The 22,840-nt window shown below is 40.1% G+C and overlaps 4 protein-coding genes and 1 long non-coding RNA gene across 5 annotated transcripts; 3 read left to right on the top strand and 2 right to left on the bottom strand.

The window, feature by feature from the left end:
* Window positions 1-366: 366 nt before the first annotated feature.
* LOC103417441 (multiprotein-bridging factor 1a) lies at window positions 367-3,067 on the top strand. Its single transcript, XM_029096979.2, has 4 exons — window positions 367-662; window positions 1,287-1,370; window positions 2,550-2,632; window positions 2,736-3,067. Exons 1-4 carry the CDS (start codon window positions 524-526, stop codon window positions 2,853-2,855), a joined length of 426 nt encoding a protein of 141 aa, XP_028952812.1. The 5' UTR covers window positions 367-523; the 3' UTR covers window positions 2,856-3,067.
* Window positions 3,068-4,507: 1,440 nt separating this feature from the next.
* On the top strand, window positions 4,508-6,914 carry LOC103426208 (multiprotein-bridging factor 1a-like). Its single transcript, XM_008364302.4, has 4 exons — window positions 4,508-4,774; window positions 5,256-5,339; window positions 6,408-6,490; window positions 6,595-6,914. The coding sequence occupies exons 1-4, from the start codon at window positions 4,636-4,638 to the stop codon at window positions 6,712-6,714; spliced, it is 426 nt and encodes a 141-aa protein (XP_008362524.1). The 5' UTR covers window positions 4,508-4,635; the 3' UTR covers window positions 6,715-6,914.
* Window positions 6,915-7,429: 515 nt separating this feature from the next.
* LOC103426209 (phospholipase A1-IIdelta-like) lies at window positions 7,430-9,355 on the bottom strand. The gene has a single exon (XM_008364303.4). The coding sequence runs from the start codon at window positions 8,961-8,963 to the stop codon at window positions 7,638-7,640; it is 1,326 nt and encodes a 441-aa protein (XP_008362525.2). The 5' UTR covers window positions 8,964-9,355; the 3' UTR covers window positions 7,430-7,637.
* Window positions 9,356-13,634: 4,279 nt separating this feature from the next.
* On the top strand, window positions 13,635-14,184 carry LOC139193737 (uncharacterized). Its single transcript, XR_011578191.1, has 2 exons — window positions 13,635-13,718; window positions 14,153-14,184. It is a non-coding gene; the product is annotated as an uncharacterized lncRNA (long non-coding RNA).
* Window positions 14,185-15,744: 1,560 nt separating this feature from the next.
* LOC103417438 (phospholipase A1-IIdelta-like) lies at window positions 15,745-17,420 on the bottom strand. The gene has a single exon (XM_070817333.1). The coding sequence runs from the start codon at window positions 17,368-17,370 to the stop codon at window positions 16,057-16,059; it is 1,314 nt and encodes a 437-aa protein (XP_070673434.1). The 5' UTR covers window positions 17,371-17,420; the 3' UTR covers window positions 15,745-16,056.
* Between the last annotated feature and the right edge of the window lie 5,420 nt (window positions 17,421-22,840).

The following is a 22,840-nucleotide window of genomic DNA, read 5'->3' as shown; positions in this document are numbered from 1 at the left end:
TATAATATGAAAGAGAGAAGTTAGAGAAAAATGTGAGAGAGAAGGCAAAAGAGAAAAAACGTGGGGGTTTTTATTTTTTCTAAATTAGGAACATGCTTTGATAACAGGCAAGTGAAGAAATAAAAGAAATAGTAAAATTCTTGTTACGTGAAATTATCTTAATTCTTATATTATTTCTTTAATATTTTAATTAATTATGAGAATTTTTTTTATTATTTCACTATTTTTGAGTTGTTTTTTTTTTTTTTTGGAGAAAAAAATTTAAAAAAAGGTCGTACCCAGTGCATAAGGTTCCCGCTTTACGCAGGGTCGGGAGAAAAAAGTTTCTACAGTCGAATTTTATCTTACGAAATGCTAAAAACCGACACCGACAATTTTGACGCCAGGCGGTAAATACTAAATAGAAACCAGGCGTGCAGCCTTAGCCATTTTAGACGCCTCAGAATAGCAAGTTAGCAACCAAAACCAACATCCTCCCTAGAAAACCCAGAAATCCCCAACACCCCTCCCTTAGCCGATCGCCATGTCAGGAGGACCCATCACGCAGGACTGGGAGCCCGTCGTCATCCGGAAGAAGGCACCCAACGCCGCCGCCAAGAAGGATGAGAAAGCCGTCAACGCCGCTCGCCGCTCCGGAGCTGAGATCGAAACCCTCAAGAAAGGTTTTGTATCGTCCTTCCTTCTTCCTCACTTTCCCCTTCTCTGTCTCTTTCATTCTTTGGTCTTCAATTTGTTTTGTTCTGTTATTGGTTAAGCGGAAAACAAAATGGAACCCACGAAATGATTTCAAAAATCTCATAGGGGTTAAAATTAGAGAAAATCAAATTTTAGAATTTGAAAGTAGAATGCTTTACTCGTAATTTTTGGGTTGGATTTTTGCACTCGTTAAAGTTGTAATTTGCTGTTTTTGATTGGAAAAGCATAGAAAACAAGGTAGCAAATTTTTGCCATTTGGGTAAGCTGCTGATTCGTTGTTCTGGCTCGATTGTCTGGTTTGATTTATATTACCTTGTAGCTAATGGGGTTTTTCTCATGTGTTTGTGCGAATGATTTGCACCATTTGCATTGGTTTTAGTAATCATTTTCGGGCTCGATAATCTTAATGTTCTTCCATTTGTAATGGCATTTTCGTTGTCGATTTGTTTAGTGTTGGACTTTTAGTTTCTTTCCAGCTTGGTGTGCCATAAGATTGGGTATAAAAGTTAGTTTATTGTGTGGGTTTTCATGCTGCATATTATAACTTTCGAAGTTGCAACTCTAAATGGTTGCGTTGTTAATCTTTGCAGCAACTGCTGGGACCAATAAAGCTGCCTCCAGCAGCACTACTTTGAACACGAGGAAGCTTGATGATGAAACAGAGAACCTTGCTCGTGAGTTTTTCTCTTTCTTGTACTATGTATATACAAAATTCTTGTTTTTCGTTTCTAGGATTGATATATCTTTCTTGAATGAGCTAAATAATCTCTTCTTGACATCATTATAATTGTTTCTTAGTTTGCAACTGTTGTGAAACTGTTTGGGTTGGCTTAAGGAAGTAAATAGATCCTCTTACATATTAGCTTCTTGTTTGCTTCTGAGAGATGAACCTTGGTGCAATTGTATGGTTTGTTCCGTTGCAAACTGAGGTCACGGGTTTGAAATGGGAAACAACCTCTTTACAAGTTGGTTTGAGGCTGTGTAAGTTTGTACTCCGAAGATCCTGCAATTGTGGGTGCACTAGGCTGCGCCATCTTGCCTAGTGTTTCTTTTGCCAAGTTGGTTGCATGGTTCAGTTCTTCATACATATAATGTGTTTATGTACTGCTCCTTGAATCATCTTTATTTCAATGTGAACTCGAACTTTGGAGTTGAACGCCCTGGGGACCTTCTTTTGGGGACCTTCTTTATCTCCTCTTTCTTCCCAATAATATTGCTATCTTGACATGAGCACTGCATTGAGGAATGGGGGTGGGAGAAGAGTTCATGGCATGGCATGGTGCCAGGATGCTTTTCAGTGGTTCATTGGACCTAACGGGCTATAGACTAACGTAGAGACTAAACGAATAAAGTTAAAGTCCCTTGCTTCACTGAACCTTTTTGCTTATTGTTGTATATGTTGCTGTGGTAATTTATTTATTTATTTTTTTGTTTCTCTCATATGCACTAGTGGTATTCCAAGATTCTCTTCGTTGTATGTTTGCTTTCTCTGAAGTTTCCGTTACTTTTGCCCTCACCATAGCATGTGTGGTTTAGACATATGGTATGAGTTGTTTTGGTGGCAATAGAAAAGTTTGTAGACCTTTACATCTCTATTTTAATTATAAATGTGTACTTATAGTTCTATTAACATACATGTGTGCTTGCCCTTGCATACTCTTCCCTCCACAATTCCATCCAGAACTTGGGCTCCTCAATCTGGTTTAATATATATTCTTTGAACATTTGGTCTGATTCTTTTCCAGCTGAAATATATTGAAGCAATCCAGAAAAGTTATTTGTTGTTTGCCTCGATGTTTTTTACTCTCGTCTACTTTGGTTTCGTGCTTTAATGTCATCTGATTTTGAAATAGATGAACGTGTGCCAAGTGAGCTGAAGAAGGCTATCATGCAAGCTCGAACTGATAAGAAGCTTACCCAGGCTCAACTTGCTCAAGTATCCATCTCTCTCTCCCAATCTCTCCCTCTCTCTCTCTCCCCCCCCTCTCACACACATATGTGTACACAATTACTGATGACAATCTCGGGGTTATTTGCAGATCATCAATGAGAAGCCTCAAGTGATCCAAGAGTATGAATCTGGGAAGGCGATTCCAAATCAGCAGGTGATTACCAAGTTGGAGAGAGCTCTTGGAGCGAAACTGCGTGGAAAGAAGTAAGGGAGCCTGGAAAGAAAAAGAAGCCGAGCTGCGATATGAATTTAAGTTTGAACAGATCTGCCGCGCTGCGATCTGTAGTTAAAGTTTGAATTAATGCGCTGCGCCTCATTAAGTAGTTATCTTTCAAAGGTCGTGTGTTTGATGTAGAAAGTACCGTTGTATTTCCTAATAATATTTCTTCAAATGACGAGTTTGCAAACAATTTCAGCCAAGTATCTACATGCTCCTACCGTTACCATAGCACTGGGTATTGCTGCCCCTCATCCGCCTCATCACATTTGGTACTCGCTCGGCAATGTGCCGTCCAAATGTCAACTCAATGCTTGTAGGGGGCAAGGAAGTCATGCCTTGCTATTTCAGTAGCTCTGTTTCGAAATTTTCAATGGTTAAATGCAATATCTTTGTTGGTGGTGTCTTGCCCAAAATCCGATTCAGCCCGGACAGTTGAGCTGTGTTGGTTCGAGCCAAATCTCTCGCCTAGCTCATCGAGTTCGAGTTCGAGTTCGCCATCGTCCCTTCCAACCAATCGATCACGATACACAATAGCCTCTCCTCGCCAAAACCCTACACAATGTGGAAGGCACATGGTCAAGACTCTGATACACAATGTTTTTATTTATTTTTCCTTCTAAAAAGAGGGACAATTGGTGGCAAGTCATTGTTATCCATTCCTTCCAGGGTTGGAGAGGCTACGAAGAATTTCACATTGCCCGTGATCATAGTTAAATAGACCCACTAGCTATAAGAGTATCTAACCCGGAATCTCTTTCAATTTTTTTTGTTTATTGGGAGCCGCAATTTTTTTTTTTTTAACAAACGATATTGTCTACGTTAAGTGAAGGGGTGAGTTTAGTCTCGCAATTGACTAGCAATAATGTGGTTTAAATTCGTCTTTAGCGAGAATCGAATCTAAGACCTCTCATTTACAAATGAAAAAGAATATCATTATACTGTAATACTAAATGACAACTGCAACTCTTAATACAATAGATATTTACACCAATGGTTTTTAGTTTTTGTGGAACCTTATCTGTAGTGGAATTTTTTCGTGCAGACAAAGAAAAGAGATATTGATGAATATTTCAGCTTCGATTACAAAATGCTACAAACCGACATCGACAATTTTGACCCACAGGGCAAAAGAGGCTCAGAGATAAACAAATATCAATGATATCGAAAATATCGATAGTCCAAAAACACGAAAATTTCAATGGAAATATCGGGATATTATAGGTATCGATAAAAATTGAATAAAAACCATGGAAATTGTAAGAAAAACTTGGAAATTTTTATTGAAACTTTGATGTTTATTTAGTCAATTATCTATTAGTTTATCATAAAAAATTGGAAGGAAATGCATTGCATGATAGATATAATTGATTTAAGTTGATTATATAACGAGCTGACAAACATTGTGAGTGTAGAAAATATGTAGTAATTAATGAAAGAAGTTTAAACATACTATAATCATTTATATATAATGAATTAGTACAATATTTTAGACTTTATACATTGCATGGTAAGATACATGAGTGACTTAGTAAGGTCTAAAATATCAATGATATTGGAAATATTGGTAGCCCAAACAAATATTAGTAGTCAAAAAGTACGAAAATTTCGATAAAAAGATATTATTGATATTTTAGACAATGGAGATAAATACAACCCCAACCCTGGCGTGCAGCCTAAAGCCATTTTGCACGCCTCCAGAGCAACCAAACCAGCATCATCCCTAGAAAACCCGGAAATCCCCAACACCCCCCTCCCTCACCCGATCGCCATGTCAGGAGGACCCATCTCGCAGGACTGGGAGCCCGTCGTCATCAGGAAGAAGGCACCCAACGCCGCCGCCAAGAAAGATGAGAAAGCAGTCAACGCCGCTCGCCGCTCCGGAGCTGAGATCGAAACCCTCAAGAAAGGTTTTGTGTCGTCCTTCCTTGTTCCTTGCTTTCCCCTTCTCCGTCTCTTTTATTCTTTGGTATTGATTTCTTTTTGTTGTTGATTAAGCGAAAATAAATTGGAACCCTCGAAATGATTTCAAAATCTATCAACATAAATGATTTCAAAATCTCAAAGGGGTTTAAAATTAAGGAAAATCAAATTTTAAAAATTGAAACTTGAATGCGTTACCTTTAATTTTTGGGTTGGATTTTTGCACTCGTTGAAGTTTTAATTTGCTATTCTTTTATGTATCTTATCCGTTATATATAGCCGTATAGAGCATGGTTCCTGTTTGTAAAAGCATAGAAAACAAGGTAGCAAATTTTTGGCATATGGGGCAGCTGCTGATTCACTGTTCCGGCTCGGTGAATCATAAAGTTACTTTATTGTGTTGGTTGGATATTGCATTTTATAATTTCGAAGTTGCAATTCTAATAGCTACTTTGTTAATCTTTGCAGCTACTGCTGGGACAAATAAAGCTGCCTCCAGCAGCACTACTTTGAACACGAGGAAGCTTGACGAGGAAACAGAGAACCTTGCTCGTGAGTTTCTATCGTTATAATTGTTTCTTAGTTTGCAACTGTTGTGAAACTGTTTGGGTTGGCTTAAGGAAGTAAATAGATCCTTTTACACATTAGTCGGTTTTTTCTTCTAAGAGGGTGAACCTTGGCGCAATTGTATGGTTTGTTCCATTGCAAATTGAGGTCATGGGTTTGAAATGGGAAACAACCTCTTTACAAGTGTGTTGTGGCTGTATGCCGTTTGTACTCCAAAGATCCTGCAATTGTGGGAGCACTAGGATGCGCCATCTGGCCTATTGTTTCTTTTGCCAAGCTAGTTGCATGGTTCATTCCATCATATGTATAATGTGTTTATGTACTGCTCCTTGAATCCTCTTTATTTTGATGTGAAATCGGACTTTGGAGTTGAACCCCCCAGGGTCCCTCTTCTCTATCCTTTTTTCCTCCAATAATATTGCTATCTTGATATGAGTGTTGCATCGAGGAATGGGGATGGGAGGATGAGAGTTCATGGCAGGGTGCCCGGATGCTTTTCAGTGGTTCATTGGAGCTAACGGGCTATAGCCAAACTTAGAGTCTAAAACAATAAAGTCCTTTGCTTCACAGATCCCTTTTGCTTATTGCTGTATATGTTGCTCTGATTTTTCAACATCGGTTGTCCTTTCTAGTAGCCAACATTTAGTTCATGTGTTTATTGTTGTATGTCTTGCTGAGATTTTTTTCTTTTCTTTTTCTCATATGTACTAGTGGTTTTCCAAGATTCTCTTCGTTGTATGTTTGCTTTCTCTGAAGTTTTCCTTACTCTTGCCCTCGCCCACCTTAACATGTGTGGTTTGGACATATGCTATGTAGTTATATTAACGTACATGTGTGCTTGTCCTTGCATACTCTTCCCTCCACAATTCCAGCCAGCACTTGGGCCCCTCAATCTGATTTAATATATATTCTTTGAATCTTATGTTCCGGTTCTTTTCCAGCTGAAATATATTGAAGCAACCTTGCAAAATTATTTATTTGTTGTTTGCCTGGATGTTTTTGCTCTTTCTATTATTTGGTCTCGTGCTTTAATATCATCTGATTTTGAAATAGATGACCGGGTGCCAAGTGAGCTGAAAAAAGCGATCATGCAAGCTCGAACTGATAAGAAGCTTACCCAGGCTCAACTTGCTCAGGTATCTATATATACACACTCTCTCTCTCTCTCTCACTCACACACACACACACACACACACACACGTACACAATGTACTGGTGACGATCTCGGGGTTATTTGCAGATCATCAATGAGAAGCCTCAAGTGATCCAAGAGTATGAATCTGGGAAGGCGATCCCAAATCAGCAGGTGATTACCAAGTTGGAGAGAGCTCTTGGAGCGAAGCTGCGCGGAAAAAAGTAAGGAAGCCTGGAAAGAAAAGGAAAGCCGAGCGAGCGATATGAATTTAAGTTTGAACTGATCTGTTGCACTGCAATCTGTAGTTGAAGTTTGGGCTAATGCGCTGCACCTCATTTTGTAATCTTTCAAAGGTCGTGTTTCTGGTGTAGAAAGTACCTTGTGTTTTCTAAAAATAATTCCTCAAATGACGAGTCTGCAAACAATGTGCGGTCCAAATGTGTTCAACTCAATGCTAACTCACACTCAAGATCGTTATCTATATTTAGAACTCGTTTGATAGAGAGAACTACTATATTAAAGGCATTTTGGGTAACTTTCAAATCTCTATTTTTTGGGGATTAGTAAGGATATATTTTCTTTGAGTAACTTTTAATTTGGACAAAATATGAAAATTTTCTTTCATTTCTTCCTTCAAAATGCCTTCAATGTCGTGAATAATTGTATCCAAATTAGTCATTCCTATTCGACTAGGCCTTAATATCTTAATCAATCAATTCGTATGTATAAAGAGTAAAGACTGATAACCGCCAGATACAAGCAGTCACAATTAATAATAACCACTGGCTTTACCTCTCTCTTCTATGGATTAATTAAATCCATTAAATCCAAACTCAAAAGTGCATACAACACTGATAAATATAATTTTTTTTAATTTCTTGCGTCTCTTTCTTGTTTTATTTATTCAATCTGATAACTGAATTTTTAAATAGATGTGAAAAACTTAAAATAGTGTAAAAATTAGCTCACTGTATGAAACACCATGAAAATGACCAACATTAAACAAAAGAGACCTGCACAAACAACTTAAACAAGACAAATAACATTACAGTACTGGATATGGAACCATTGACTTGACCCTATGAAGGCGGAACCCACCACTTCTTCTTTGTCCCGCCGCCATCAACCACCACCACCACCACTACCTGTCAAAACTCAGGGGCCGGTAGATCCTCATCAGACGGCGGAGACAACACCCACTCTCCGCTGCTCTTATCAAGCACCATGCCTCTGTTCTTCTCCACCCACCACACCGCCGGCACATGACACTCCTCCTTGAGAAAATCACAAGACTTGTTCACCAACGCCACGCTCCTCTTCACCCTCAGATCAAACTCCCCTTCCTCCCCGTTCCACCCCGCCACCACATGCAGAATCCCCTCCAAGTTATGCCAGTCGCTCGGATTCTTCGACTCCTTCAAGAACGGTGACTTCCTCGTATCAATCAAAAGCTCCGTCCCGACCTTCCGGTACCCCATTACATGGACCGGATAGTGCGGAATGACATCAATGGTGTTCTTAATATGCAGTATCTTCAGATTCGGGTGCGTCTCAATCCGTCTTTTCAGTGCCTTGTTTCCGATATGTGGACAACCAAATACAAAAACCGCAATTGGGATATCGGATACCCCATTTTCGGCCAAATCGAAAGCGCTCAAAACCGACAAACTCGCACCGAGACTGTGTCCTGTCATGGTTATGCTCAGCTTCTCGTCCTTGTACTTGTTCCTCAGCTCGTTTATTTTTGTCACAAGTTGGACTCTGGCGCTTGTTTTCGTAAACGGGGACTTCGGGTCGTTGGAAATGTACATTGTAAGCCAACCCCTCATGACTTTCGGCACTTTTTCGTCATCTTCATCGTCATCCTTGTCATCGTGATTTTGATGACCATTCGCTAGGCTGGCATGAGAAGAACCTAAAATGATCTCCGCGGACTCTAGCTCAGCTCCCATCACATTAATCCACTCGTAGTTTCTAATCGTGCCGCGCCATGCGACGTAGATTTCACGTCGACCGATGACTTTGCTGACTTCATCGGTGGTGACGGCGATGTAGCCGATCCAGTTAGACTCCCGATCCCACGACTCGCGGGACTTGGATTTGAGAAGCAAGGCTTCGGGGACGCTGACTTGGGCGGTGGCGTAGAGGAAGCAAGAGACTTGGTAGTTGGCGGCGTCTTGGAGCATGACCTTGTCGAAGAAGGAGTGTTTGCCATAGCGGCTGGATCCGCAGTACTTGGAGTTTTGGTCGTTGTTGAAGGCGTCGTAGGTGGCCTGGCAGAAGTTGCCGCAGCGGAGGATGAGGGTTCGGAGATTGAGGTCTAGAGGGTCCAAGAGGCAATCCCAGTTGTTTGAGCCTAGAAGCTCTGACCATGCAGCAGCTGCTGGATGATCAGCTGTTTGGTAAGTGGCCATGGACGTCGTAGGGAGAGTATGGCTTGTGGTTTTTGTATGTTTAGCATTATTGTTGCCCATCTTTCATGTGTGGAAATCTAGCCGATCGAGTGGTATTATATCATATATCAAGAATCCATGAGAGCAGCAAATGTACGTACCTAGACAATACTACTTAGAAATTATTATTTTTACTGAGTCTAAGGTACCAACTGGTAATTAAAAACTAAAGTAAGTACAAGTTGTAATATAAGTCAAAAGTCACCTCCCTCAGGAGGGCTGCAATTCACCTTCGTCGACCCTTCCTACTAGTCAAGCCCATTGGAAAGGAAGTTTTGATGAACCAAATGTTGGATTTGGGATAACCTACCCGTGGCTTTTGCAAGTGGGAAGAAGACCCTTGTTAGTCAAGAAAATGACTTTAACGTCACAATTAAATATGGTTGGATGCTGCATGCCAATTCTTGAACGGCCTTAAGTGAGGTTTTTATAAGTTGAAATTTTGAAATCTAAGTAATGGACAGACAAAAATAAGGTGGTAGCAAATTTTTTCCATTCGGGTAGCTGTTGGTTCACTGTTCCAGCTCAATTATCTTGTTTGATTTATATTAGCTTGTAGCTAATGGGGTTTATCTAATGATTAATGTTAGGGAAACTAAATTTGTAGACAAAATTTTGAAAATTAAAGGACACAAAAGTTAATGATTGATTTATTACTAAAACGTTAATAAACGTGCTCATTTATATTGGTGACGCATCATTTAATTTGCAAATTTTATCTTTAAATTTAGTCTCTCTAACGTTACCCTTTTCTAATTTGTTTGTGCGAATGATTCTCACCATGTGCATTGGTTCTCGTAGTCATTGTCGGGCTCGATAATCTTAATGTTCTTCCTTTTCTAATGGCATTTCGGTTGTCGATGTGTATGTGTTTGGGCCCAAAATAATATTATTGGGCCAAGCGAAGGTTTATGTTCGGTCCAAAGTTTTTCCAAGAGTACTATGGGCTACCTAGTCAGGTTGGTCGAGTCCTATTGCAAGAAGGATTGATCTAGATAAGAGTGAATGGGCCAAGTTCTAGTATGATAAGGAGTATTATTGGAATGAGGATGCCGGGATTTGAGAAGTGAATGTGGCCGGATAAAGAGCTTGGTTTAGGGTCCTAGTGGAGGTAAGATTGGCCGAGACTTGGTTAGATTAGGATAAAGAATCCTAATCCGAGTATAGTCCTGGTTCGGCCATGATGAGATTGGCTGCTATAAATAAGAAAGGGGTGCATCATTCTAAGCCTCTCCAACTTAGCAGACAAACTGCCTTGTGCAAACTCTTGCTCTATGTGAAACCTCTCAACAATCTTGAGATTTTTATTTTCTTTTTCGCCAACACATCTTCAGTTTGGATAAACAGCAATGTGAAGGCAATCGGCGAACACCTTCAGTTTGGATAAACGACATTGTTGCCGTAGAATCAATCTATCGCGAAGCACCTTCAATTTGGATAAACAGCACTACGTCAAGGCCGACTGATTATCTATCCAAGTCTCGGTCGAGAAGGATTTTGAATCCTTATTGGCAGAGGTCATCTCATTAGCCTTTTAGGCGAGGTGAGGTGTTACACATTACTGGGCTCGGAGCATAGAACACCGAGTTGTTTTATGATTGGATACTCACAAGTGGGATTTAGAGTTCGGCATTCTGACGGCTGAAATACGTTAATGATTAAGATGCACATTTTCTTTGAGTGCTTGTGCCCATATAGTTTGGTGTCGATTCGGCGTGCTTATACTTTTACGAATATAATCACTATGATCAAATCTGACGCCGACGATTTGTGAACTTCATAAAACTAGCAACCTTGCCTTTAGGCTCTAGAACCTGAAGGCCGAGATGTGTTCCTTCCTCGGCCACAGTCATAAGATTAAAAGGTCAGCAGCACGCCCAACGCCACGCAACGCATTCTACTTCCCGGCCGAGCTCGGTTGACGAGTTGGCACGCCCCGCACACAATTGAAGGACGTAGTTAGCTCATTAGTTACTCGGTTTGCGCACTACGTAGGCTTGGTAGTTTTTAGGAACAACAATATGGTATTAGACTTTTAGTTTCTTTCCAACTTGGTGTGCCATAGGATCGGGTATAAAAGTTTATTTTATGGGGTGGTTGCTTACTCCATTTTATAATTTTCGAAGTTGTAATTCTAATAGTTACTGTGTGTGAGGATATGAAGGTAAAAGAGTTTCACATTAATGAGAGGAGAAACTTTGCAAGGGTTTATAAGAGGTTGTGCTACTCCCTATATTGCCAATTAGTTTTATAGTAGAACCTCAACTTTCTTCAGGGTGCCAGAGTAGGTTGTCCCACATTGTCCAACGCTCACACACGCTTCATGTCACCTGAGTTGTGTTGTCCACGCAGACTTGAAAATTCGTCCTATGTGAGAGGGTGTGTTGATAATGAATTAATGAGAGGAGGGACCTTACATGAGTTGTGTTGTCCACGTTTCTACCATGCCGTTTGACCATGGTGATTAAATAAAGGCCCAAAGTGCAGATTTTTCGAATTGACGTTTCTTGACGTTTTGAGTACTTTGAAGGTCAAGATGGCATATTTTGAGGAAGATTCCTTCTGAGGATTTGTTAGGGATGTCTCAAGATTTAAAAAGAGATATTTTGGGACCAAATCGGAGTTGATTTGGTTGGTCAAAAGATGGATTTTATCTGCAGTCTGAATTTTAGTTTAAATAGGAAACCTTTTATTTCCTAGTTATCTTATTCTATTATGTTTCCTAGTTTTTAGAAGACCTTTTCTAGTTAGGGTTTTATTTTGTAGTATATAAATAAGGCTATTTAGCCATTAGGGTAAGAGAAAAGAAGAACGCATTACTTTGGAGAATTCTGATTAGAGAGCTTTTGACGATTCAAATTTATTTTCAAGGTGTTTTCTATCTATGTTCTTAATGATATTTTGTTTTATGATTGTTAGTAACTAATTTCGTTTGTTAGGGTTAGGTCATAAGCCTTAGCAAGAATATGTAGTTTCTTTTCAATTTATTTATGATATTATGCATGCAGTTTTGAATTATTAATCACCGTGTTTAAAACTATCTACTTGTCTTGATGATTGGCCACCATTAGGATATTTAGAAAAGTAATTTGATGCAATTTTGGAGGGGGATTGTCCCTGAAATTGACGAAGGCTTCTTGTGGCTAATATGTGTAAGTTTTTAGGATCGACGACACGTCATAAGGGTTACATGGTTTTTTAAAAAGTTTTCACAAAACTTAATGAGTTTTGCATGTTCACATTCGATCTAGACGCTACAGATGGGTTGTATGTTAAATATATGTTTTATGTTGGAGGTTTCAAGTATGACATGCTTTAGGAAAACCTAACCTTCAAAATATGCATTGAATGGGTAAGTCATAAGTAATTGGAAGAACTACGTATGATTTTTAAGGTGATGGTGGAACCCTAGTGCTCAAATTTATTTTCAAAACTATTTTCTTTTGTTTTCTTTACTTTCTCAATTTATTTAATTGTTTTTAATTAAATTCGTTTTTAATATTTTAGGTCATAAAATCACCTTTTTTCAAACTTTGTTTTCAAATAATTAATTAAGATTTGGTTTTAACATAAATTATTCATTCAATCCCTATGGAGAAAGACCTTGCTAGAGCCAACTATACTACGATAACCTTGCACCTTTGCAAGTATTTTTAAATATTTTTATCCCTACTTTTGTAGGTGGTAAAAATTCTTTCAGCGCATTTGTATGGTTTGCTCCATTGAACTCTGAGGTCACGGGTTTGAAATGGGAAACAACCCCTTTACAAGTGGGTTTGAGGCTGTATACCGTTTATATTCCGAAGACCCTGCAGTTGCAGGAACACTAGAGTGTGGCATCTGGCCTATTGTTTCTTTTGCCAAGTTGGTTGCATGGTTCGTTTCTTCATACATATAATGTGTGTATGTACTGCTCCTTGAATCCTCTTCATTTCAATTTGAAATCGAACTTTGGAGTTGAACCCCCCCAGGGTCCATCGTCTTTCTCTCCTCTTTCTTCCCCAATACTGTTGCTATCTTGACATGACCGTTACATCGAGGAATGCGGATGGGAGGAGGAGAGTTCATGGTTTGACTTGGTGCCAGGATGCTTTTCAGTAGTTCATTGGACCTAACTGGCTATAGACAAACATAGAGGCTAAAACAATAAAGTCCTTTGCTTCACAGATCATTTTTGGTTGTTGTTATATATGTAGCTATGATATTTTTTGGCATCGGTTGTCCTCTCTAGTAGCCAACACTTAGCAGGATAAGACTTTGTTGTTGTTCTCTCATATGCACTAGTGGTATTCTAAGATTCTCTTCGTTGTATGTTTGCTTTCTCTGAAGTTTTCCTTACTCTTGACCTCGCTCAACATAACGTGTGGTTTAGACATATGCTATGGCTTGTTTTGGTGCCAATGGAAAAGTTTGTAGTCCTTTTACATCTCTCTATTTTAGTTATAGAGTTATAATTACAATTATATTAATGTATGTGTGCTTGTCCTTGCGTACTCTCCCCTCCACAATTAGAGCCAGCATGGGCTCCTCAATCTGGTTTAATATATATTCTTTGAATCTATGTTCTGGTTCTTTTCCAGCTGAAATATATTGAAGCAATCCAGCAAAGTTATTTATTTGTTGTTTGCCTGGATGGTTTTTCTCTTGTCTACTATTTGGTTTCGTGCTTTAGTGTCATCTGATTTTGAAATAGATGAACGTGTGCCAAGTGAGCTGAAGAAAGCTATCATGCAAGCTCGAACTGGTAAGAAGCGTACCCAGGCTCAACTTGCTCAAGTATCTATCTATCTCTTGTTGGAATTTTGACAAGGAAGAGAAGAAGAAAAATATAAACTTCGAAACTCAGAAGTCGGCTCCATTGGAGTCCAAATTTGTTTTCCTTCATTTCATGATTGTTGGTGTTTCTTGGAACTCATATAGGCCGGCTCTGTGTTTAGAGTCTAGGTTTGTTTCTAACTCCACAGTTTCTGGTGACAAGCTCTTGACTTGCACACTGTGGTGACAAGCTATGCTTGCACACACATTTTTGCGCTCTCTCTCATATATCCCAACTAAGGCATCTACCCGTGGCCTCTTCCACCAACCATTTATCTTGGTGTTTTATATTACTGTTAGTACAACAACTCCAATATTAATATTTCATTATCTCTGTCTCTCTCACACACGCACGTGTACACAATTACTGATGATGATCACGGGGTTATTTGCAGATCATCAATGAGAAGCCTCAAGTGATCCAAGAGCATGAATCTGGGAAGGCGATTCCAAATCAGCAGGTGATTACCAAGTTGGAGAGAGCACTTGGAGCGAAGCTGTGTCGAAAGAAGTAAGGAAGCCTGGAAAGAAAATGAAGCTGAGCGTGCGATATGAGCTTAAGTTTGAACTGATCTGTTGCACTGCAATCTGTAGTTAAAGTTTGAACCAATAAGCTGCACCTCATTATGTAGTGTTATATTTCAAAGGTCGTGTGTTTGGTGTAGGACGTACCTTTTGTGTTTTCTAAGAATATTTCCTCAAATGACGAGTTTGCAAACAATTTCACCTATCTACATGTTGATACTGTTATCATAGCGGGTGTTGCTGTCCCTAATCCGCCTCATCGCATTTGGTACTCGCTCGGCAATGTGCAGAACTCAATGCTTATTGGGGCAATGGAATGTAATAACACCAATATTGTCCCCAACTTGATAATTACCACCCGCACAATCTGTCAAATATGAAATTTTATGGTGTGAGATTTTATCACAAAATGTCTCGATGTTAGTTAGAGTGGAGTTAAGATATTTAAACTAACTATTAATTATCTTTTAGTATAATTGATGTGGGGTTCAACACGTCCCTTCATGTGGGACCCAATTAGTGGGTTACATATGGAAGATCCATACATCGGCAACCATGTGGAGATAAGAGGACTCAACCTGCACGCGGGGCCAAGGGACCCACCATAATCGTGTGGGGCCAAGGGAGCCCACCCATCACGTGGCTATACAGTACGGGCCCACTCTGTGACTTTGATACCGTGTAGAATTATCAGAGAGATTGGCCAAAGGCTTACTTTCAACAACACCGATTTTGTCTCCAACTTGGTAATTATCACATGCACAATCCGTTAGGTGTGAAGTTTTATATCAAAAGATCTCTGTGTTAGTTAGAGTGAAGTTAAGATATTTAAACTCTTACTTATCTTTTAGTAAGGCCGATGTGAGATTCAACATGAAAGTCATGCCATGTTATTTCAGTAGCTAAATGCAATATCTTTGTTGGTGATGTCCCAAAATCTGATAAAAACGATCTAGCCTAGCTCATCGAGATCCATAAGTTTGCCATTGTAAACCTTCCCAACCAAGCGATCACGATACACCACAGCCTCTCGCCAAAACTCACGTTCGATAATGTTGCAGTACTACACAATCTACACTTGGGACTTCTTTTGACAGTGATGATTAGTTTGGATAGGATTCTTCAATATATTAAAAACATTTTAAAGGCAAAAATAGATGCCAACTCCCTAATTTATCCAAGTTGAAGGTTCCTCATAAAGAAGAGATCCATTGTTAATCCTACTATTTTTGCAGGAACTACTAAAGATTTTTTTTTCATAAGTAACCTTCAACTTAGACAAAATATAAAAAAATTTGTTCATTTTTTCCTTCAAAATACCTTAAATGTCATAAATAATCCTATCTAGGTTAGTCCTTCCTATCAAACGAAGTCATAATGTCTTAATCAATCAATTCGTATATATAAATAAAGACTGATCACCCCCAAAAGCAAGCAGTCAATTAATAATAATAAGCATTGGTTTGATCTCTCTCTAATGTATGGATTAGGTAAATCCATTAATTTAATCTCAAATTTCATAACACACACTTTTTATTCTCTCACATACTCTCTTAAATCTTGTCGTTTTTTCGTTTAATTTATCCAATCACCTATCTAAAAATATATGAAACACCCCGTGAAAATGACACACATTAAACAAAAGAGACCTACTCAGTTACAGACAACTTAAAACAGGACAAACAACATTATAGTACTGCATATCAGCCATTGACTTGAACCTATGAAGGCGGAACCCACCACTTCCGCTTTGTCCCACCGCCACCATTACCTGTCAAAACTCAGGGACCGGTAGATCCTCATCAGACGGCGAAGGCAACACCCACTCCCCGCCGCTCTCATCAAGCACCATCCCTCTGTTCTTCTCCACCCACCACACCGCCGGCACATGACACTCCTCCTTGAGAAAATCACTAGACTTGTTCACCAACGCCACGCTCCTCTTCACCCTTAGCTCAAAATCCCCTTCCTCCCCGTTCCACCCGGCCACCACATGCAGCATCCCTTCCAAGTTATGCCAGTCGAACGGATTCTTCGACTCCTTCAAGAATGGCGACTTCCTCGTATCAATCAAAAGCTCCGTCCCGACCTTCCGGTACCCCATTACATGAACCGGATAGTGCGGAATAACATCGATGGTGTTCTTAATATGCAGTATCTTCAGATTCGGGTGCCTCTCAATCCGCCTTTTCAGTGCCTTGTTTCCGATATGTGGACAACCAAATACAAAAACCGCAATTGGGATATCGGATACCCCATTTTCGGCCAAATCGAAAGCGCTCAAAACCGATAAACTCGCACCGAGACTGTGTCCTGTCATGGTTATGCTCAGCTTCTCGTCCTTGTACTTGTTCCTCAGCTCGTTGATTTTTGTCACAAGTTGAACTCTGGCGCTTGTTTTTGTAAACGGGGATTTCGGGTCGTTGGAAATGTACATTGTAAGCCAACCCCTCATGGCTTTCGGCACTTCTTCTTCATCTTCATCGTCATCCTTGTCATGGTGATTTTGATGGCCATTGGCATGAGAAGAACCTAAGATATTCTCCACGGACTCCAGCTCAGCTCCCATCCCATTAATCCACTCGTAGTTTCTAATCGTGCCGCGCCATGCGACGTAGATTTCACGCCGACCGATGGCTTTGCTGACTTCATCGGTGGTGACAGCGATGTAGCCGATCCAGTTAGACTCGCGATCCCACGACTCACGGGACTGGGAGTGGAGAAGCAAGGCTTCGGGGACGCTGACTTGGGCGGTGGCGTAGAGGAAGCAAGAGACTTGGTAGTTGGCGGCGTCTTGGAGCATGACCTTGTCGAAGAAGGAGTGTTTGCCATAGCGGCTGGATCCGCAGTACTTGGAGTTTTGGTCGTTGTTGAAGGCGTCGTAGGTGGCCTGGCAGAAGTTGCCGCAGCGGAGGATGTGGGTTCGGAGATTGAGGTCTAGAGGGTCCAAGAGGCCATCCCAGTTGTTTGAGCCTAGAAGCTCTGACCATGCAGCTGCTGGATGATCAGCTGTTTGGTTGGTGGCCATGGGCGTCGGAGGGAGAGGATGGCTTGTTATTTTTGTATGTTTAGCATTATTGTTTCCCATCTTTTGTGTGGGAATCTAGCCGAGTAGATATATATCATATATATATAGGGAATCTATGGAAGCAGTACGTAGTCGATGTAATTATTTAAGCCTGCTTTTGCTGACCATCGCTCTGAACTGAACCTTCTCTTTCTCTTCCTAGAACTTACCTCTTAATTATCCAACACACCCCCACCTTTGAAAACCTTCATTGCACTTTCGTATATGCCAATCCCTCCTTACCCAATCCCTTCTCTTTTTCCATGTCATTAAGCTTTATAAAAGTAGAGTAAATTACACAAAATTATCTCAATTATGGATCGTATCACAATCTCATATCTTATGTTTTAAAAATTACAATGTATACCTCATCTTATGAATTTGTTGCAATGTCAGATTTCCGTCGATTTTTCTGTTAAATGTTGACGTAGAACCCACTCCCTAGCCAAACTAAATTAAAAAATTAATTAAATGTTAAAAAAAAACATTTTAAATATTTTTATAAAAAATTGTGGACCCACCCTACCAACTCATCACCCTCACAGGCCTCACGCTTCCCGTCTCCCCCAATATGACCTCTTTTCCCTTCTGTCTGCCCCGACTCGTTTCCTGGTCGAGCTTCCCAGGTGACTTTACGGCGAACTCCGGCGACAAGCATCGTCGCCACCACCATCGTTCCACTGTTCTCGATGACAAGAACTAGACCCACCTAGATTTCACGCTGTTTGCCGCCGTTCATTGCGGATCGAATCATGGAATTTCTGAGATTTTGACGCTGAGAAGGAGTTCGCACATCCATCCTCACCTTCCTTCCCCCTTCCGTCCATCCCCCATCCTCCACAGGCACCGTCGACGAGAAAACGACCATCGCTAGCCGACCCTACCAAATCTCGAAATCCTGCTCTTCATCGAGGTATCGATATCTCCGACAACGTCACGAAGAGAAGTAATTTTGAATCTAAGATGAACTCTAATCTGATTGAGTTGTAAATTTAAATTTATATTCTTTGATTCTTTATTTGAAGATTTTCTAGATTTTAGTGGTTTTCACGTGGTGGCTCAAGTGGAGTTTGTTGTAAAATGTTAGTTTGTTTTGTTTTACTGAATTTTTTGGGTGGTGGGTTGAGGAAGATTATAACTGTTGATCTGAGTTTAAGTTTGCAGGTCTCGTAAGGTGGATATTAAGAATGTGAAGTATGAGATATTATGCGGAAGATTGTGGAATGTAATAAGATAAGTTTTAATTAAAAAAACAGATGTGAAATGTATTAAGTATATGAAATTTATTGAGTGTTAATATAAAGTGTTTTTCTTAATTGCGTCCAAGGTACCAATTGTAAATAAAATAAGCAAAAGTTGTATTCATCGACCCTTTCTCCTAGTCAAGCCAATTGGTATCTTTTGGGACTGCCTTCCCGTGGCTCTTGCAAGTGATAAGAAGACCCCTTCGTTAGTCATGAAAATAATTTTATGTCACCAAATGTCGGATTTGGATCCTCTCCTGAGCTAATGGAGAGGATCCTCCTGAGCAATAATCATCGATCATGTTTGTAACTGTTGGATAAAAATTCAACGGTCCATAATTAGTGGTCAGGAGGATCCTCTCCATTAGCTCAGGAGAGGATCCAAGTCCCCAAATGTCGTCAGTTGCGGCATAACCATTTAGTACTAGTTTGCTATTATTGGGTTTTTAAAAATTAAAAAAAAAAAATTTGCTATGCAGTGAAAATAAACATATATAAGATAAATCATTTGAGTGTTTAGTATAAATTTTTTATAAAAGTACTTTCAACAAAAAAAAAACTCGGCTTCTGAGTGTTTAATAATCTTTTATAAACATGTGACTATATTTTGAAGTGAAGTACAATATTCATTGAATAGAGAGATGAACGTACAAAAATAGAGGATAGGGTTTTAACAATGAGCCTCGATAAAAACCTTCTTAGGGATTTTAACCTGATCAAAAGAAAAAAAAGTGACCCACACCAACAATTTAACCACTAACACTATCCTCCAATAAAAGGTCTGAAATAACATCAGGAGGTTTCTCAAACCATGAGACCGGATGATCAAGAGTTAAACTGAATCTTGCTAGGCAGTGAGCCATCTTATTCGTCTCGCAGTGGCCAAATGAAACTTTCCATTATGTGATATCCCACTGTTTTGGATTGCATAAATCACCATGAGTGCATCGCCTTCCACCTCCACATGCTCTATCGACCATTGATGTGCAAACACAACTGTTGGACGTGCAGCAACAGCTTCTGCATGCAACGGAGAATAAATTCCACCCAATCGGACCACTGTAACTGCTAAAAACACCTCATACGCGTTCCTAATCACCACCCCAATGCCTCCACGTGATTGAACCTCATCCCATGCTGCATCAAAATTACATTTATCCAACCAAAATTCGATTTCTGCCATTTCTGAACTCGTTTCGTGTTTCCTTAGGGTTTCCCCTTATTCCATTTTTTGTATTCCAGCAACCAAGTGTGAGCTTTAAGTTGAATCTCCAAAGGAGATACCTCTGCACCTGTCCACAAAAAATAATTGCGCGCCCTTCCATATACTACACAATAATATGAGCAGCAAATCAAAACTCTCATTGGATAGCGATTGAGCCATATATGTCATCCAACCACCTAGTCTATCCTCACATTGGTGGGACGTATGAAGCCCCGAAGGACTCGCAAACTAGATAGCAGCAGATATAGAGCAGTGAAGCAAGGCATGTTTGATTGTCTTTGCCTCCTTATCACAGAACACGCAGACATCCTCCGTAAGGATTTGTCGTCGTTTCAGATTTACCTTGGATGACAGCGCATCCATACAACCACGCCAAACACAAATCTTAACTTTCCCTGGAACCGTAGCTCACCACAAAGCTTTCCAAAGGAATTTTGTCTCCGCAGTCATCGAAGATCCCATCGGTTTGTCACCATCAATCCCATTACATAATCGTGCAACAAAATAGGCGGTTTTGGTTGTACACAAGCATTTAGGTTCCTTTGTCCAAATTAACATATTAGGTGGATAAAATAAACTCAATGGAATACTCATAACCAGACCTGCATCTTCCTTCATAAACCAACTTTGGATTAAATTCGTATTCCATTGAAGACCATTGAGGTCCACCATTAACGATCTGACTGTAAGAATGGGATGCACCCCCATCGGTCTAGGACTAAGAACTTTGTATAATTTCTTCCTAGGCAACCAACTATCACCCCATATTTTAATATGCAAACCATCTCCGACCCTCCACCTAGCGCATTTCTGAATGATTATTCTAGATGCCATCACACATCTCCAGCAGTACGATGCGTTGGGTTTTACCGGAGCCTGTAGAAAATTAGTAGAGAAATAACGAGCCTTAAAAACCTTGGCAAAAACAAGAGACTATGGCTGTTGTATTATTCTCTGTTGCGTGAGTCTACATTTGGAATAAGGAATGTAGGGATATTTTGAGTATGTAATTGATATCCTAATATATTTAGGATATTTACTTCCTAGTTGGTAGGGGATTGTATAAGTATATATATATTACTCTATGTGAGAAGAATAAAAATAATAATCAGATTAATATTCATGAAAACCCTAGAATTCTATCTTGGTATCAGAGCAGGTTTGGCCTGCCTTCGACAGTCAACAAATTCCCAGCAAACTCTCTCATAGTCTGAACCCTAGACTGTGTTAGAAACAGAAAAAAATCAAACTGCAGCCTTTGTAAACATCAAAGCTGCGAAAAATCTAACCCAATCTATCCCCAAAACATTGTTGCGATGGCTGGACAACAGAAGGCAGAATTGATTCCCGTGGCCGCTGTGTCCAACCCAGGCGAGTCTACCAACATCAACGCCATTCCATTCAGGGTTCGGTTGAGCACCTCGGGGCAAGCGAGAGTTGTAGCTGCTGGACTAGGAGCAGCACCGAATGGAGGAGATCACGTTGGACTTAAAGCCCAACCAGAAAAAACTGACTGTGGCAGAGGCATTGTGGCTGTTTCAGCAGGCCAGCCAAGGCCTAATCTGTCCCACCAAGTCACGGTAGAAGCCCAATCAGTGAGGCAGGCTTTGGAGGCAGCGTCCAATGTGGATGAAACCGGCCCGTCACTATCTCTTATCGATCAAATTTCAATGAATGATAACTCGGAAAACTCAGGTAAAATCGGTACTGTTTTGATATCATCCACCAAAAGAGATACTGGTTGGATAATTGATTCTGGAGCTACAGATCATATGACTTATGATGCATCATTATTTTATCACGTGACTCCACCATCTAAAGAGGATGTTATCACAGCCAATGGTGATGTTGCTCCTGTAACGGGAGCAGGTTCTATTTCTCTTACTCCATCTTTGTCCATTCACAATGCACTACTTGTTCCGTCATTATCTAATCATCTACTTTCTGTTGGTCAAGTTACTGAGCAATTAGATTGTGTTGTGTCAATGTTTCCCACTTTTTGCCTACTTCAGGATATCCAGACTCGGGCGATAATTGGACGTGGTACTAAGAGGAGAGGGTTATATTATGTGGATGATGTGTCGGCAAGCCGAGTAAATCAAGTGGGCAGTAGCCACCCAAACAAGTATAAGACAATCTGGTTATGGCATCGTCGATTAGGGCATGCGTCTTTTGGTTATTTAAAAAAATTGCTTCCGTCTTTATTTCATGGCGTTTCAGACTCTGATTTCCAGTGTAAGGATTGCATTCTTGCAAAAAGTCATCGTACTTCTTATCATTTGAGTTTCAATAAAAGAACAGTTCCCTTTGAGCTGGTTCATTCTGATGTGTGGGGGCCTTCTCCAGTAACTACTAATCATGGGATTCGTTGGTTTGTTATATTTGTGGATGACTGCACTAGAATGACATGGCTTTATACTATGAAACATAAAAGCGATGTTGGTCAAATTTTTCACCAATTTTACTGCATGGTTAAAAATCAATACTCTCTGCCCCTCAAGGTTCTCAGGTCCGATAATGGTGGGGAATATCTCAATACCGAACTTTCTCAATATTTTCAGGAGCACGGAATTCTTCATGAGACTACTTGCCCACAAACCCCGCAACAAAATGGGATTGCAGAACGCAAAAATAGACACATTTTGGAAACCACTCGAGCACTCCTTATTGGTGCTCACGCTCCTCATTCCTATTGGGCGGATGCTGTAAGATACTCTGTTTATCTCATGAATCGAATGCCCTCCCGAGTGCATAATTTTCGCACTCCTATGGAAGTTTTTGCAGATCATGTGACGTTACCATCTTCACTTCATTTGCAACCGCGTATATTTGGTTGTGTGGCCTATGTGCACCTCCATAAAAATCAGCGTAGTAAGTTGGATCCATGTGCGGTTCGATGTATTTTTCTGGGATTTAATGGTCAGCAGAAGGGGTATCGGTGTTATCATCCACCTACCAAGCATATGTACATCACCATGGATGTTACATTTTCTGAGCATGAGATGTTTTTTCTTCCTGACTA

This window comes from Malus domestica, chromosome 17 (genome assembly GCF_042453785.1).
Source record: "Malus domestica chromosome 17, GDT2T_hap1".
Lineage (NCBI taxonomy): Eukaryota > Viridiplantae > Streptophyta > Magnoliopsida > Rosales > Rosaceae > Malus > Malus domestica.
The sequence above is the reverse complement of the archived record's forward strand: the minus strand, read 5'-3'. Positions and strand labels throughout refer to the sequence as shown.